General features: G+C 50.2%; 1 protein-coding gene across 1 annotated transcript; it reads right to left on the bottom strand.

Moving 5' to 3' along the window:
- Nucleotides 1-5,078: 5,078 nt before the first annotated feature.
- On the bottom strand, nt 5,079-17,061 carry LOC119107441 (serine proteinase stubble). The gene is made up of 7 exons (XM_037230884.1): nt 15,700-17,061; nt 15,180-15,357; nt 10,923-11,031; nt 7,442-7,551; nt 6,790-6,948; nt 5,850-6,004; nt 5,079-5,446 (listed from the first exon to the last, which is right to left on the bottom strand). Exons 1-7 carry the CDS (start codon nt 17,047-17,049, stop codon nt 5,216-5,218), a joined length of 2,292 nt encoding a protein of 763 aa, XP_037086779.1. The 5' UTR covers nt 17,050-17,061; the 3' UTR covers nt 5,079-5,215.
- Between the last annotated feature and the right edge of the window lie 1,335 nt (nt 17,062-18,396).

Genomic DNA, 18,396 nt, shown 5'->3' with positions numbered 1-18,396 from the left:
GCATGACCATGGAAATGAAATATGTGTTTGCATCTTTCCCACCTGTGTTTTCTGAATTTCCGAGGCAGGCTGAGCAAGTGATGTCACTTATTGGTTGTCTGCTTTGCTGAAAATGATCGTTATATTGTTTCATGTGTTTTTGGTCAGTCATATGTCAGATAGGAAGTCAATACAAGAGTGCATGATTGACCCATCTTGTTATGCTGGAATTTATTATGAAGAAGGCATGGATTGCAGTCGAAAAACCATATTGTTGTTCATTATGTCATGCCACAGAACAGCACCGAGATAGTGCCAAAATGAAGCTATTGACCAGTGCCAGTACACAATGTACCACATTGGCTGAGTACACTTTGTCAATCCTATGATATAGCAGCTTATAATTTATGAATGACTGGTAAAAATTCATTCAACAACTCCAAAGGACTGTCTACGGCAAGAATGTCATTGCACCACAATGGTTATATCATGGTTAACTATTAATTGCATGAATAATTATAAGCAAAAAAACATTCTTGGTAGCCCAACCTTACCATCTTTACCACAATAGCAATGCTTCGACAATCAATGCATGGTAACGTTACAACTTCGTTAATTTTCGCATGACACCACACTTCCAGTTACAAACAATAAAGACAATGTTACAAATTTGTTCATTCTGGCACGACACCCCATTTCCACTTAAAAACAATAAGGACAGTGACTTCTGTACACATCACATGACATCAATGTCAGGACTATAGCACTGCGCGCAGCGATGGGTCGACGATAAAGTATTGGCAAAATCATCAACAGCAAAGCAGCAACAGCAGCCGCACAGCATATCGTGCTTTGATATGAATAATCTGCCATAAAAGCTGGCGATCGCTACGTTGCGCATGTCAAACAGTCCACCAAAGCCTTTCTTACGGCCAGCACCAAGACAAAAAATCCATAAACAACCCACCCACCAGTCTGCCCCCCGACACAGCACCCGCGATGAGGATGGCCAGTTGGCGTCAGCTTTCGTGTGTTTCTAGGTATTATCTAGGTCTGGCTGCCAGTTGCTGCCAGGTTTTGCTGTCGCCACAAACCCATTTCATGACGCCATCAAACAATGACGCAATGGGGCCCATTCTTACAAGCTTGGAAGTTTTGCCACTTAGCGTCGTTTTTGAACTTTGAAAGCTTACCAACAGTTACAAAGAAGTATTTCCCATCACATCTGATGCCTGACACAATATTTTCGAATGTGGAACATTCCCCTTCATGTCACACGTAAGTTACGGATCCTAGAGCAGTAAAGATGAGAGCAACAGCAAGACAGACAAAAAAATCAACAGGCCACGACCGGTAGTGACAGTTACTTTTTAACCCCATCCCACCTTCCCCTACGGGTTTTACAGCTTTCACAAAGTGTGAAATCTGCGCACATGAAGCATATTGTTTCAGTACCAGAGAATTGTTTTCCCTAAATCAAGTACTGTATTTATGCGCCCGCAAGCCACCGCGTCTTTAGCTCGGAAGACTCCCGCATATTTCTCGAATTTTCGACTGGGGCATTTCCAAAGTGTACACTCGAACCCAATAGTTTCAATTCCATGAAAACTAACGCACTGGTCGCTGTCTGCGAGTTGGCATCTGAAGAGAAGACTGATTGTAGGTAGGTCAGTCTTGTAAGTTTGCCCAATACGTCTGCAGGTTTACCATCGTAAACTTATAAGCTTACTGCTTTGACAGCAACTCCATGCTCGTTTAATCATGAAGTGAATGTTCGATAGTGGCATGGGGGTTTGAACCAAAGTAGCCCTCTTGAAGATAACACGGTGCAGTTCACAGCTCTGCCCTACTAAAGACCTAAACCGCTTTGGTTTCTGAACTAAACACCCGCAAAGATGTGTAAACAATTTCGTGCAGACTATTCTAAGGTTTTCCATGCAATCATGACGCCCTTATAACGTGATTCAAATCCTGTCATTCTACTGGCCACGGGGTGTTTAAGGTCAAGGAAAATACAATGATCGATTCTTACAAATCCGGCGTCCGTGAGCACGATATCCAGCTATAACGGCCGTCAACAGGCTCTTGGCGAACGTCAGTCAAGTTTGAAAGGTCCTAAAACAAACTTATTCTTAGCTAACACGATAATTAGACTTGTAATTAAGAAATAAGAAGAGCGCTTTAACCGAGTATGAGTACAAGCATGCACATCAAACTCAGATAAATGTGTACGAGAAAGGGCAGAACATGGGCACATAACCATATTTGGCTAAGCGAGCACTTACAGCTCGTACTATCATCTATCGGGAGACTGAAGAAGCACAAGTGAGTGCTTTATCAGTACCACCGTCATGCGTGGTCATACAACTTCCCTGACGCAATCAAACAATAATGTGTTGAGAATGATGTTAACGAAAACGAAATTTTTCTTAAGCAGTGTTTTCCACTTAATGATATATCGACAGTTATAAGTGAGATTATTTTATCATCTCTGATGCTTGCCTCAAATTTTCAAGTCTGGAATGTCCCTTTCAACTTACTGAGAGATTCTCGACACGTTCTCAGTGCATTGTTTACGCTCTCATGTTGCGTTTTATTTTGCATCTTAATTAAAGGAATAAATAGATAAAATGATAAGTGAATGAATTAATCCATTGATCAATCAGCTAATTAAAATGTGAATGAAATAAGATGCATCTTAGCGGGAATGATGCAAAGGTGATGCGTTTGGGTACTTTTGGCAGTAAGGGCATCAACTATCAAATGGGAGGCCAGAAGCTGGATCAGATCGAAAAAGAACAGGACTTAGAAGCTACAATTTGTTTGGGATTTTAAGCTGGAGAGCAATGAGGGGCTGCTATGAGCAAGTCACTTTGGATACTGGGACTTATTGACATTAATTTTCATTAAAAGGGTAGGAATGTTGTGAAATGTACTTAGCTCATGTCAGACCACATCTAGAGTATTGTGTATAGGCTTGGTCACCATGCTTCCAAAAAGATGTCGATAGGCTGGAAAGAGTACAGCGAAAGCAGCTAGGATGATAAATGGGATTGGCAGCTTAGAATACAAGGCTAGGCCTACGGCTTCGTATTTATATTCACTGAAATATCGTAGACTTACAGGGCATCTGATAGAGGTATTTAAGGTATGAAGTGAAAGGGATAGAGAAGGTAGATCTACGAGGAGCATTGGAAATTAGGCTGGGATTTAGAGCAAACCATTTTCAATCAACAAAAGGTATGAGTAGTACTTTGAAGAGGCAGATGCCATTTAGTGAAAGACTAGTGAATCATTAGACAGGACTGCAAACAAAGCTGTAGGAAGTCTTGATCTGGCAACATTTAAAAATCGCTTGCACAAGTTCTATTGGTCCAAAGATCTCATTTACAGTTAAACTCAGGCAGGTCAGGTGGTAAGGCTAGTGTCCAGGTTGTAGGCCGAACCTGGGGTAGGCCAACCTCGATGGGCCATGGTGGCTCTATGTTGGCCTGATGTCTTTTTGTCCCAATGTCTTCAGGAATGTCATGTTTGTTTGCTTGTGTGTAGGTGTTGTATATATATATATATATATATATATATATATATATATATATAGCCTTCTGCACATTATACGAGCTGTCACGTTTGGCAAAATGTTCACGCGGAGTTGCTAACGCAGTCAGTAGGCTGTAACAAATATAAGTTACGCCTCTAGGCTGCTGCTGCCTTATATATTTTACATCCTGTCTTTTCTATATCACCTGCTTTTTCATTCCTTGTTCCTGTCGTTTACATGTACAACGCACGCGCAAACCAATTTTGCGCTTGCGCAGGTGTTTGCGTGCGACGTTTGGTGGCGGCCACAATCTGCTTGTCCGGCGAAAATTAGTGACATCCGGCGTGACTTGCCTCCAAGAAGGGCTTTGCGGCCATCCCCGCACTCGCGCCGTTTCTACCCAGATTTATCTCCAAGGCGGCATTCCGCGGTTGCGATTCGCCTCGAGGCCACAGTGGCCAGGGAGCTTTACTATCGCTATAAGCGATGTTAATGGCCAGTGGTCGCAGCGGAGCACTGGAGCAGCCCGAGGCAGTGCGGCTGGAAATCCCTGACCCGAGGCCGTCCCGTCTGTACCTAGTTCCAGGGAGAGACGAGAGCAGACCGTGATATTAGTATGGTGAGGTGACGAATTTTGCGCCTGTCTTCTGAATGAAAATTGATTAGTTCCTAATCAAAGCAAGCGAATGAAAAAAGAAAAAGTCGAGTAACGCTGCGGCTTATAAGGCCATATTGCAGCGTCCAGCCTTCTTACTCCCAGCCGGAGTAACTACAGGTCCTGGCCTGTGAGCCTACGCATGGTGGGGTTGACCAGCCTGAGGCCCGATGCCCGATGCCCGATGTATGAGATATTTGTTCTTAGCCTAGACTGAGACAATCCAGCTATACCGCAGTACTGCCACGCTTCCAAGTACTACGTAGGTGTCGCTACAATGTCCTTTTTAATGGACACCATTATCGATGGCTAGGTACCGCCACTAAAAGTTAACAATTCCAAAGGAGCGCCTCTCACTGGTATGAAATATGCCGTCAGGTACTGAAACGAGGAACTAACAGACAGCTACAATAACAAACAGCTACAATATATAAGCACTCACCCGATCACTGATGGCTATTTCAGTTACTAGTGATTTTAGGGGGCCGTGAAGAGCTAACTCAAAGTATTTCAGTTACTAGTGATTTTAGGGGGCCGTGAAGAGCTAACTCAAAGTATTTCAGTTACTAGTGATTTTAGGGGGCCGTGAAGAGCTAACTCAAAGTATTTCAGTTACTAGTAATTTTAGGGGGCCGTGAAGAGCTAACTCAAAGTATTTCAGTTACTAGTGATTTTAGGGGGCCGTGAAGAGCTAACTCAAAGTATTTCACGCCAAGACTGCCGACTGCCAGTCGACCAATACACAGCCTCGGTTTGGTCAGGCAGCGCCGGTATCACCTGAAAGGTCCGAGGCAGCTGGCGCCAAATCTCCCAATCAAACCAAAGAGACCAAACCAAAAAAGTATAACAGCCCAAAAATATACATAAATAAATCCCCAAACCAAACCAAATCAAAAACCAAGCAGATCGTGACAATGATGTATTCAGGACTTTCGGAAACTCATGCCCGGTAATCAGTCACGTCCGAAATCGCCGCATATCTGTCCCTGCTGCAAGGCTGCAGCGGAACGTGGAAGAGGCAACATCAAGACACCTTTTTCCATCTATCTGCCATAAGAGACATTTCTGTCGGGCTGGTTCGCCCGCTGGATGGTGCTGGTGCTGGCAGGGCCGGTGGCGATGCCCATGCTCCTCTGGATGAAGTCGAGAGCGGTGACGGTGCTGGCGAACACCCCGGGCACGTCGCGCTCGCCGCAGTTCAGCGCCCAGGAGGTGATGCCCGCCAGGACGTAGGAGCCGTCCACCGGGCACGCTAGCGGTCCGCCACCATCGGCCTGCGACGGAACACGCGCCGGCCGTCAAACTGACGCAAGACATGTCGTCAAAAGCGAAGACTTCGCCGGGAACGAGAGGACGATAGCTTGTTTTTCGTGAAAGTAGACCACATTCGCTGCTATCATGAAATGTTTGCGCGTTTCATCGATCCAAAATTTTCCTGGGTGCAAGGGTCAAAATGCTGCAAACGATCGTGAACTTTACAGTCAGCGCATGACTTTCAATTTGCTGTTAGATTTTCTCCTGCTGATAAGCTGAATTTAAGCGGCCAGCTTGATCGAAGTGAGAAGACCAGGAAATATAAACATAAACACCCGGAAGCTGGAACAGCTGTAAAGCCCTCTGAATTGGGTGTCATCAGCTTATAATTGAGCCTGCCACGGGATAGCGACAGACAATTACCCTGCAAGCGTCGATTCCCTCTTCTCCTCCGGCGCAGATAAAGCTCTTGTCTAGCCTGAAGCGGTCTCCCAAACCTGACTTCTTGAGGTTGGCCTGGCAAACACTGTAAGCGACGATAGGAAGCTCCACTTTTCTGAGGACAGCCGCGTACTCGTCTGGGATGGCACAGAAAACCGGTCAGTGACTGCCTTTTCTGATTGCTGATATTCAACAGACGCTTCAGGAAGCCGCGCAGCATCTTTAAGCCTATATCTTATCTTTGGCACGATAATGGCTCATAGTTGTGGCTGACAAAAAAAAAAATTATCGGTCACCACGCATTAGAACTCCGGAGAGTATCTTGTGTTACCAAATAGAGGTCAATATAAATGCTTGATATTGGCAAAAGATGTATTCAGCTCCTGACTTTTTGGCGTCAAGAACCGAGAGGTCGTATTTTGGCGACAATTGGCCTCCAAAATATCAGGAGGCACTAAATAAACGACGTTATCAAGGAAGCATTTGATATCTGGGAAAAAATACGTTTTCCCATAACGTCGATTTTTGTCGAGTTAACTCACTATACTGAACGATTTCTTCATAACGCCGTTTGCCCAGTTCCTCCCAGCCTATCAAGGGAGATTAGTTTTAAAATAGGATCTTCCGGCAATAATATGCCATGTTTTAGACTGAGCAGAATGCCGTGGTAAGCATGACATCATCATATGCGCTTGCTGCTTTCAACCAGCCAATCGAAAAACCAGCGATCGAAAGTCGATCCGCCTGCCCCGCCGCTCCTCTACAGAGCGCAGTCGACCCGCGCGGCCGAGACGGCGCGCCGGCTGACTGAGCTCTGGTTGACTGGGACTCCCCTACAGAGCGCAGTCGACCCGCGCGGCCGAGACGGCGCGCCGGCTGACTGAGCTCTGGTTGACTGGGACTCGGCCCCGTTCGCACTGACCGTCAAAGGCGATCTTGCCCCAGCCGGAGCCGAGGCAGCGCCCGGTGAAGATCTGGCCGGCCTGTGGCAGGCAGATTGGCTGTACGTGCGGCCCCAGCAGCGCCGGGCGGCTCAGCTCCAGCACAGCCACGTCGTTAAACAGGGGACCCTCGCGGAAACCTGTCCGGGAAGGAGTGAGCGCGTGAACATTGCGCAAGTCAGCGAGGGATTGTCTGTACATCTTGCAATGTGACGGAGAGTACGAGACGTGCTGCGATGCTGAATGAAGAGAAATGGTGCTTTGAGTTAACAATATTTTGCAATTTTTAAGGCTTGACCTGACGTGACCCCGACTTGGGATGACCCTTACGACAGCCTTAACACTGTTCTCAGTCACATTGGTTTCTGACGTACTTGCGGTCGGATTAAACATGATTCTTCAGGCATGGCCTGTTGTTACATTAACCTCAAACAACCTTAATAAGGGCCACATACCGCCTTCGGACACCGCATTAAAGCTTAACGCATTCAGAACGACCAGAAAAGATCTGGCGCACACAGGGTCAAGCTCCCGGAGAAGAGTGTCCTATGTGTCTCGTTTGCAGTGCGCAGAGCGCTGAAAATGCCGTCACTCTGCGCCACCGAGCCTGTGGCAAGGCCAGCACCAACTAACCTGGATGCATGTGGATGACGGAGACGCCGACGTCCTGGTAGGGGTAGGGCTCTCTGAGCGAGAAGATCTGGTGCTCGCCGAGGCGCACCTTAATCTCATCCGGCTTCATGCTGAAACGAGAGTCAGTCTGTTCCGGGCCGAGCTATGCTCCCTCCACACGGCGGTGCGATGGATGGCCGGCCACGCCGGTGCTGCTAATATGCCAGTGGTAGCGTGCACGTATGTCCACGGTCTTATTTGAGATGCGCTTCAGTATTTGAGAAGGATGTAAAACGGGATTTGGGCGCAATGCGGCATACGGTGACGGGGTTTGCCTTAAATATACGGGATGGCTTACTTTGCAGCACTCTTTCAATCAAGGGCACAGCCAGGATTTTCTGAGGAGATTTTCTGAAGGCGGAGGTAGTGCATACGCATCACGCCGTTTTTACCTTTCTGCCAGAAGATATCGATGGAGAAAATGAAGAAAAATAAGGGCATGAGGGAGGCCGGGTTCCTGTCCCTCCCTCTTAGCTGCTCTCCTGTTCTCCACTGACCTGTCCTCGTCCTGTCATGGGGGTGTCAGGTTCTAAATTGGTGGGGGGGGGGGCTGCTGGGCCAATTAAGTTTAGTTAGCCCGCTCCCAAATCCTGACTTTTCCACGGACTTCGGATGCTTTAAGTTGAGCCCCTCCCCAAATCCGAGATTATAATTTAGAAAAATATATTTTCTTTTATATTTCTTTTTTATACAGATTTTCTTTTTATATTTTATATTTCTTTTTATTATTTTATATTCCGCATATTTCGAAATTCCTTTCCTGTTGAGGAATGACTTTTCATTTGAAGCCGACGTGATAGTATAATGATTTGCTTAGGTGCATAGTGTACCAGCAGTTTACAGAAACCTGTTGCATTTAATTGGCCCATTATTCCCTTTCCGTCCCTGTGCATTGAGGGGACTCAAGCCAGTATTGGGGAGAGCTCAGCCCCCCCCCCCCCGAAGTACAAAAATGACGCCCCTGCCTGTCATGCAAGCAATGCGATGGCTTTGTCTTAAGTGGGGCCAGCTGTGACTCATCGCGACTGACTCAGGGAATGTTGTAATGGGGCTCTTACGACAATGAGTTCGGCGCTTCACTTTGATTTCACCACAGTTGATGGTCAGATTATTCATGTAGCCTGTGTGCCCACTGCCCACGGCCAAAGTGATTCATCTCGGTGACGCTCTCCGGACGTATCGAATGTCCATTCCCTGGCCTATCTCGGTGACCCTCTCCGGACGTAGCGAAGGTTCACATTCCCTGGCCTTGGTACCCTGGCACCGCGCCGTCTTTGCACGGCTGAGCGGTGTATCACACCCGAGGCGTGCGGCGGACGGTGGGCGCGGCCACGACACTGCTAACCCCCGGCTGGTCTGGTGCAGCCCCGAATCCTTCAGCACGAGCTTCGGCAGCCGACTCCTCCCCTGATTTGGCGAGGGAAGTAGGTCAACCCAAGACATGAAATACACTGCGCCACTTCGGTTATGCTGCTTTTGAAATTGTGGACTCTGCTTAAAGCAATTCCGCTGGGCCAGGGAGCACACACCAGTGCCTTGTATACTTCACATATATGTTGGTGCGCACTCAAGTGATCCATACACTCAACATTTGTGCTGAGCATGCAGAGCGTCTGACCCTTGATTTGGGCGAAGATTCGTCGATGACGGCTTCGTCATGCTGTGCCGTCCCTACGCCATACCCCCCCCCCCCCCTCTGCAAAGGGGAAGACGGGACAAAATATGTTTTACACCCTCTAAAAAATGGGGAGGCCCCTTGTCTTCAACTAAAGGCATCGTAGCTATAGGTAGAGAATCAATATTTAGATAAAGGAAGACTATAAAGCTAGACAGTAATAAATCCGGTTTGGAAAACTTTTCCCTACACTAAGAGACCCGTTTTTAGGTTCTAAGGTCATTTTTATGAATAAGGTAGCCAATGCTATAGATCAAAAAGTGCAATGTTGGCCCACGTTTTGCCCTTTGGCCCCTTTAATGGCTCTGGAGGCCCCCGTTACAAAATAGGAGGCCGCTGTCCTGGTTTAGGAGGCATCCTCTGCATTTAGGAGGCCCCATTTCTGGAGCAGGAGGCCCCTTTCATGCATCGCATGGCCACGGTTCCGGATCAGGGTGCCCTGTTTTGCGATAAAGAGGCCCCTTGTCTAGATTTGGAGGACCCTTCGTGTATCGTAAACATCCCGTTTTGAATTAGGATTATGGATTTTATGAATTTTTTATCTTTATGGATTTTAAGGCCTTTCTGGAAAAAGGCCCTGTTTTAGGTAATCAAGACCCTTTGCTCCATAATTAGAAGATGCCCACCCTACATTTTTGAACTATTCACTTTTATTAACTTGGATATGATGTGACAGTTTGATAAGGGGCCACATGCTCTCATTGTCCCTCACCCTTGTATGCGACGCTGCGCAGGACCCACTGCGGTAAAGGCCCCATTTTGTACAGAAAGTCTCTAGAAAATCCTCTACCCCTCACAAATGAAAAGCTACGACGCCGCCCCTGATCGGTTTGCTATCCAAGATGGAAGTTCGTCTAGCCTTTTTTCTTGATCGTAAACGTTCATGATGAAATGTTCTAATGCTGTGTCATGCCTTTCGCCAAATCCACGACTAAGTTCCTTCGAGCCTGCTGAAGCTCCCCGAGAGGCGCTCATGCAAAAGCATGAGCTAACCCCACCGCAGAGGAGGACACAGGACATGGCGCTAAAATCAAATCCGATCTATCACGGATGCAGCCGTGTCAAGTGTGGCCTCGTGCCCGGCTGTGCCGCCCGACTGGGGACGGAGCCCTCCGAGCGCCGGCATGTCCGCGACGAGGTCCGGGCCTGCGGCTCAGGGCGATCTCCTGCCGGATATAGGCTGACGCGGAAAGCCCGGGACGCCGTGTCCCGTCACCGGACGGGTGGGGCGTCCCTCCAGCCGCGCACGGGGCGCAGTTGGGCGCCACCCACGCACGACCACCAAGGACGTCGATTGCCGTTGGTTGTCCGTTCAGTGAGGCGTGGTGAGGGACACGAGCAGCCCATTACCCCTCTTTCCATTCATCTTAGGCATATTTTTGCTGGGTAGTCCCACTTGTACTCTGGAGAGGCCACTAAATGTCTCATATCAAGCAGTGAGTAAATGTTTGCTCCACAAAGAGACGATTTTGTGTTCGATTCCCTCAACAACTCTATTTTGGAATCCTTCGCAAGATGAAGAGGCATGAATTGCGCAGCGTTAATGGCCAGCGCAGTTAGCAAATACGCTATGAGGGATGTGCAGGGTAGCATAATGTGCATGACCCCTGTTAAGTCGCACCCGTCATTCCTATCACCGATATTTACAGCTGCTTCTCCCCAACCCAATCAATTATTCATTTGGGTGTGTCCCTACCCCGCATGCTTCACTTCGTGGTAACGAGGGGGGGGGGGGGGAGGGCACACGCAGCCACGGGTTGTACTCACTACTTGAGGCAGTGGGCTGCTGTCGCGACATGCCGCTCACTGACGAGGGTAGCGCCGCAGACAAACGTGTTGTTGGTATAGTAGATGATCGCCTGCCACGGCATCTCGCCTGTCGAAGAGAGCGTTGATCAGCGACGGGCGGTCGGCGCCAACAACGGGGACTGCGACGGCGCTAGGAAGATGGCACGCGTCAGGCGGACACGGAGCACTGGAGACTGCAATGGCGCACAAGAGGGAGCACTGCGGATCCATGAGGTGCACAGTTACAACGCATTGTCTGCTGTGAATGTTCGGGCGTTAGGTTATCAGAGCAGGCTGGTCATCTGTAATCTGGATTAGTAATCCGTTCAATGATTTTGTGCATATATGTGCAGCAAGAAGGTAATTGCGCCTCGCGCGAGCTCCGCACCCGAGAGGGGGAGAGGAATGGGGGGAGGGCGAGAAAGGCAGATATAGATTGAGAGAGAGAGAGAGAGAGAGAGAGAGAGAGAGAAAAAAAAGAGGAAGGTAAAACACAGCCACGGGTTGGGAGAGGGATGGGGACGGAGGGTAATGGAAAGAAAGTAATGGCATTCACCCCGACATATGAAGCTGTCTTACGTAATGTGTTTGCTAGATTTATCTAAAACCTTTGACGGACCATCTCCGGAAAGCCCCGCTTTATCACGTAAACACTCATAGCGCTTATGTTACCACATTCCGATAGATAAAGGCCTGGTCGACCGTGGTATTCTCAGTACAGCTAGGGTCGACTGAGTGATAAACAAAGCATATCGAACTAATTGCTTGTTCCACACGCTTGCCTAACAACATCAGCAGTCAGTATTAATTCAAGAACTTATGTACTGCACGTGCCTGGTATAACCATCAGAAATCTGTCGGCAAAATCTGTCGGCAGGGTAACCAATAGCATGCATCCAAAATCTGACCAGCATACATCTTGCATGCAACATCTGCAGTGTCGTCGACTCAGCACGAAAGCTCGGGTGTGGGAGTGCAACAGACCCCATCGGTCGGCTGAGGGAGGGCCACGCCGGCCGACACGAGCCGCCCCGGCGCCCGGCAGCGCTCCTCCCCGGCGTCTGGCGCGCAGCCAAGGTCAGTTTCGACAGAGAGTCACGGTCGCTGCGGCGCTGGCTCCGGCGACCTTCTGAGAACTAAGCTGGCACACGGAACTGGCAGACGCGGGGGCACGCGGCGGGCGGGCGAGGAGGGCCCTGATGCCAGCGGCTCAGCCACCTGGGCCAGCGAGCCGTACCGCAGCTCTCCTCCAGAAGTGATCGCACGAAGCCTGACGGCATACTTTCGGTGGCTTTTGCAAGGTATTCACATCTGACGCGCCCTGCCGTTGCTGACGAGTTCTGTGTCCGCGTCTGGGCGTGTTTGGGGTGCTGCTGCGGGCGGATGACAGCACGTGGGTGTCGCGCTAATCGGGAAGTCACGTGTCGAGTACGATGAGTCATCCCTATCGGGTGGCAAGAGGACCTGGCGTGCAGACAGGCTGCTCTTTACATGTAATCCCGGGCGGGCTGGGCAATCGCCGCTGACTCGGGCAGCGGACAAGGGCACTGGGCTGCACAGCTTTAGCCCTCCGTAGTCACAGTGTTAACTCGGTCATGGTCAACTGCAGTCTAATTCTGACGAGAGAAGTCATCAGCCCATTGGATTTATCATTTAAGTAAGGTGTTTTGCCACAATTAGCTCACTGCTACATCCAATGCGAGCAAAGGTACTAATGCACTTGTGATGTAAGGGGAGATGGAGAATCTGGAGAACTTAAGCTTTGTAAGTCTCTGAAACAAAAAAAATGACGGACGCTGGAATCGGATTATTTTACAAAATCTAAGCTGGACGTACGCCATCTGTGCACGCGAGAAACGAGTTCCGATATTTTTTTGCGATGCGATTATTTCGAAATGGCCAGCATTTTTCATTTTCTCGACTGAAGTGGCAAAAGCGGGTATTAAAATGGAGCACTGCTGGCGTATGCAACACGGCATGATGGTACACGGCGCGGTGTACCCAATTAAACTGTGAACAGAGGAGAATATTGTGTTTTCCTTGCGGCAGGTATGACGATTCTGCGATAGTGTTTCCGAATACTCAACAGTCTCGCTACTAGCGATATGGGGCCAGAGTCCAGGAGACCGTGAATTATTCTTTCATGATAACCCCTTTACCTTGGCATACACTGTGAGACAATCCTCGGCAGGCAGGTGAGAATCGTGTGTTCGGTATTACTAGATGTCCATTAGAGCTCAAGGGCAAACCGTGCCCCAGTGAAGGCCAATGGAATCGTTGGTTGTAAAACAGTGACAGTGAAGCATTGAGTTAGAACGATAAAACACCTATGCGATACCTTCCTGGATGCGCCATTTTTCAGCGGAAATAAACCATAACAGAGGCGGTTCCTGGCATCTAGCTCAAGACTCGTACAACTTACAGCATCTAACTCACAACTAACAATACTCACTGATGGCCTTCCGTGTCGCAACGGTTAGAACTGCTCATGATGCAACACGTAGTGCACCCTCTCGCCCACAAAAATTACCGACCGCATTTAAGCACTGGCTGCAACCTACTTTTTTCGTGGAAAGTTGTGTTCATGCGCTAAGTGAGCCAACCGAAACGGAACTATTCGCTACATATTTAGACCGCATACCCACTTAAGCAGAACTAGCCTAACCACATAACCAGAGCCAGCAGTTTTTCTTTTTACTTTAGCCCGGTTCTTTATTAGCTCCTTCCACACAAGCATTTTAAGACAGCGGCCTAATTTGGTACCAAATCTTAAATTATTGAGACAAAAGTTGGATAAGCATGAACAGGGCCGCCGTTTGCTGTTTGCGGTGCTTGATCATTTGGTCCCACGTGACAACGTGTACAAACGTAGCATGTAATATGTGTATATATATATATATATATATATATATACGCATGTATGTATGTTTGTATGTATGTCAGAACTGTGTGTCTGTGAAATGCAGTGGAACAACATCGGTAGTCAGCCGAATAAATGCTGGCGTGAATAGGATTATTATAAACCTATTTACATGACTGCATGAACCCACGGCAGACGGGGCACGCATATTATGTATACGCGTGGTGTGAGCCACAGTTAGCGTTGTATCATATCACCGAGTTCACCAAGAAAAGACCGTTAACTTAAAAGAATGTGCTTTAAGCCGGAGGACCGTTCGATTTTTAAACGCTACAAATTACGTCATTTAGAATTGTCGTTTAAATTGTCACGTTGAGATTGTTTTAGAAACAGAATATCAAAAACACATCGCACAAATATTCTTCAGTCTCTGTGCATGACATCAACGTGCGTACTTGTGGCATGAACCAAGATCAAATGTTACCACTGTGTCACATTGATCACAAAAAAGGCCACGTATGGCACGAATTTCTAAGTGGTGCCCTTACACTGATAACCAATCGCATCGTGCAATCTTCTCGTGGCCTTTCTCATGGAGTGGTGTTGTCATTAAATCAGGATTCCCATGCAATATGGATGATGTAGAGGAAATCATGAGCTCAGACCTGGGGGGAGGGGGGGGGGGGTGAGATAGCGCTCAGGTGTACGTCAGGGAGCGTATGCGCCAAGGGTCGTGCGGGTCATGGTTTATGGTTTGATGTGGGAAGACGGTGCAGATCCAGAGGAGCAAAGGTCACGGATAGAGACTACTAGACTTCGGAAATGTTGCAGCATGCGAACTGAGGAAGTGCTTCAACGGAGGAGGAAGGGGCTGCGTCAACTAAGTTCAGAAACGTTCCAATATTGCGCTATGGTTGCACTTAACTGCCTCTATTACTCTCTTGTTGTAGGTTTTGTCGTCCATCACTTCCATCACAGTCGATTCATTTGGTCTTTAAGGACAATTTTTACGCAGCGAATTAAACCAATCAAGTGAATGCATGCAAGCATGGTTTCTTCGTTTATGGGTAAGATGAATGAGCAAGAAGGAACGAATGACAGAGCGTGAGTTATAAAAGTCAATGAGGCTACTTCGCGTCTCGGAAGCCGTCCGCTGCTTTCGCAATTTGGACAACGTCACTGGGCAGTTTGGGGAAAATCTTTGGGAAAGAATATCATGTGCATTCCAGGAGAAAATTCCTTGTTTTATCACATAGGTTCTATCGCTGCCATATTAGAACTATCATTCCTAATCAACATAATATATTTTCAGATTGACTAAAAGACCTTGTTAGTTGTAGCCCCGTCCACTGTGTCAACTGGACGGAACGACGTACCGAAGCCGGCTTGGCCGGACTGAGCGCTGGCCGCGCCGATGACGTTGCTCTGTCCGCAGGTCGGCGAGCTTGAGGCCCCGGACCCGCCAATTGAGCCCTGCTGGACGCCCGCCGGCGCAGCCTGCTGCTGCCGAGGGCGGCAGCACACGCCCCTGCCGCCGAACGTCGTGCGGCAGTACTGAAACGACCAACACAAAATGTAAAAAATATGAGCAAAAACATATTACATACAAACAAACGTTGCGGGAAATCGAGAATTTGGGAAATGCCAACAAACATCCACTTACGCCCGATGCCAACAAACATCTATTTGCAATATGCCGCATCAGTGGCTTACGTAGGAAACATGGTGAACGATAGAAAGCTAATAACGATAACAGCTGCAACAAAAAGGATCCCGCGCCGCCAGTAGCATCCGACGCACACAGGTATACTTTCTCATAAATATCACCCCCGTTAAACAGCAACAGCGAAGGTAGCGTTGTCTGTAAGACCTCACCACGGGCCGAGTAATACCCACCGTAGTCAGGGTGGGGCTACGATTGCCCAGCGCTGCCCTGTTGGTCACGAAGCCGTCGGCTCCGCAGCGGTTTACTTCGACACACTGCTGCCCGAAGCTGCAGGTGATCTGCCCCGCGCCCTGGGCCGAGGAGCCGCTCTGGGGCTGCTCCAGGCTGGAGCCGAACTGCCTTTGCCCGGCGGGGGTCGACGTCTGGCTCTGACCACGGTCGCGCGCGGCGAAGGCGCCGCTGAGGAACGGGTTGCTGGTGTAGTCGCTCCTCTGGCCCGCCGGCACGGGACGGAACTGCGTGCTCGTGGTGCCAACGTTGCCCCGCCTCGCTCCGTTCTGGAAGACGTTCGCGCCGCTGATCAGGTTGGCACTGGGGTCGACGAACGGCTTGGGCTTCTGCTGGCAGCAGACGCCGGAGCTGAAGCCGGCCAGAGCGCAGCGCTGCTGGGCCACCGTCGGCAGCGACGGGTCCGACGGACGGTCCAGGCTGCCTACGATGAATCCAGTGTACGGGTCGCAGCTCGACTCGGTCACGCAGAGTAGTCCCGAGGCGCACGAGGCGGCGACCGGACCCTTCGGGCCGGAGTTACCCGTGCCCGGGTTGCGGTTGAGATCCTCCGGCCGGATCGGGATGAAGGGACGCGACGTGACGAACTGCTGCTGCTGGAACTGCTGTTGCTGGAACCGCGGCTGCTGGAACTGTGACTGCTGGAACCGCTGCTGCTGCAGGAACTGCTGCTGCTGCTGGTACTGCTGTGGCTGCTGCTGGAACTGCTGTCGCGGAGCAGCCTGCCGCTGGCTGATGAAGGGTGCCGCTTGTGTCCGCTGGGCTCCCGTTCGTCCGCCGGCAGGTCCATCGTATTCCGGCAGGAACGGGTTGTAGTGTCCCACGTGCCCCGGCTTGCGCGGTGTTACGTTTATACCCGCTCCGTAGTCTACGGTGCTGGAGGAGGGCGGCAACAGTTCGGAAGACACGCCACCCAGATCGGCAGAAGCCTGGGCTCCATCGTGATGGTCGTGCTCGTCTCCATGTGCTCCGTGCTCCCCAGCGTGATCTCCGTGCTCTCCTGAGTGATCTCCGTGAGCTCCATGCTTCCCGTGATCGTGGTCGCCGTGATCGCCGTGGTCGCCATGATCTCCGTGGTCGCCGTGGTCTCCGTGGTGCCCGTGGTCTCCGTGGTCGCCGTGGTCTCCGTGGTGCCCGTGGTCGCCGTGATCGCCGTGGTCGTCGTGGCCGTGGTCGCCGTGGTGATGCTGGTGGTTGGGGTCGGACAGCCTCGGGTCTCCCGGCAGCAGGTTGGGCGCGCCGCCGGCCAGCGTGGCGCACAGCAGCACACACAGCACCAGGGCAGCCCTCATCCTGACGGCGGCGGTGCGCGCGGCAGAATGGAGCTGCGCTGGCCGGCCCGAGCGCAGCGAACCCCCGTGCCGCAGGCTCCTCCCCCGACGCCGGGTCGGCCGTCTCAGCTCTCCCGGATACCGCCGGTCGGCCGCCGCTGCGCCGCCGCCCGTGTCAGTGATGTCACAGCCGGGATGGGCTCTTTGTGAGCCGCGCTCAGCGGTTCGTTCGGCGGTGTTGGATGTTAGGCCACAGGGGAGGGAGATGATTGGCGTCTTGTGACTTCATGTCGTTGGTTAAGGGGTTGGTCTGATGCTGACATCCTGCTGATGTATGTTATCCTCTCACAGTTCGTGACGAAGTGCTGCAGTATAGTTGGGGCTTTAGCGCTTTGTCGTGCCTTGGGCTTTAGGATCGATTCGCGGATGCTGACCATTGCCCTTGAGCACGGTATTATTTGCCGAGGTAAGTCGACCATTTTTGCGACTTTTCACGTGTCCAGGCAATATTGGTTGTCTTCGTCCTTAAGCTCCCGGACGGGCAGACGGGCGCAGGAGGAAACGTACCGGATACTGCAACACGGGGGTGTTGACCTCAGCAATGTTCGCAAGTCGTCCTACCGAAAAATCTGTCTCCCGTAGAAGGGAATATTTCATAAAACAAACAGCTTATATGACAGCTCTGGTCCTGATAACTGGTCCGGCCTGGTCCGGTCTTAACTGGTCCAGACACTGGAACTGGACAATATGGAGCAGACGCTGGAGAGAGGAGGGAGAGAGAGAGAGAGGAGAGAGGAGGAGAGATGAGAGAGAGAGAGAGGAGAGAGATGAGAGGGAGGAGAGGAGAGAGAAGAGAGAGAGAGAGAGAGAGAAGAGAGGGGATGAGAGAGATGTATGGATTATTGGTATATTATAATATATATATATATATACTATATATACTAAACCACATCTTTCAGATGCCAAATCGCTATTTACCAACGTGTGATAATCATGTCATAGATATCAAGGTGTGTGGCAACAGGGCTACAATTCACCGATTCATTCTACCAGGCTTGCAGTCGTGTTCGTCCTCCGTCCCGTGGTAGCCGTTCCCTCCCAGCCAGGTACCAGGCATCCAGCAGGGACACTAAGCAGGACTCTATCGAGCGTCACTGGAAAATACAAAGCCGCGCACATCACTGGAATATGCAGCACGGTGAGCACGCGACCGCTGTTGATGACCCGCCGCCGGGGGGGGGGGGGGGGACGTCACCGGATGAGGATAGGCAGGTGGCACGCCATGAACGGACTTGGAGCCTAACGGAAACGTAACGGCAGCAAGCGCCAAAACATGCCATGTCTACCACGACTTCGGAAGGAGAGCGC

This window comes from Pollicipes pollicipes, unplaced genomic scaffold, assembly GCF_011947565.3.
Source record: "Pollicipes pollicipes isolate AB1234 unplaced genomic scaffold, Ppol_2.1 Scaffold_6686;HRSCAF=7923_pilon_pilon_pilon, whole genome shotgun sequence".
NCBI classification, from domain to species: domain Eukaryota; kingdom Metazoa; phylum Arthropoda; class Thecostraca; order Pollicipedomorpha; family Pollicipedidae; genus Pollicipes; species Pollicipes pollicipes.
Note: the sequence above shows the minus strand (reverse complement) of the source record. Positions and strands in the feature narration are given on the sequence as shown.

Coding starts and splice junctions, on each gene's coding strand:
- LOC119107441 (XM_037230884.1), bottom strand. CDS start 17,049: ATGAGGGCTGCCCTGGTGCTGTGTGTGCTGCTGTGCGCCACGCTGGCC. Junction 7,552..10,922: donor GCAGCCCACTGCCTCAAGTA/GTGAGTACAACC, acceptor CTCTCGTTTCAG/CATGAAGCCGGATGAGATTA. Junction 6,949..7,441: donor CGTCATCCACATGCATCCAG/GTTAGTTGGTGC, acceptor CTTCCCGGACAG/GTTTCCGCGAGGGTCCCCTG.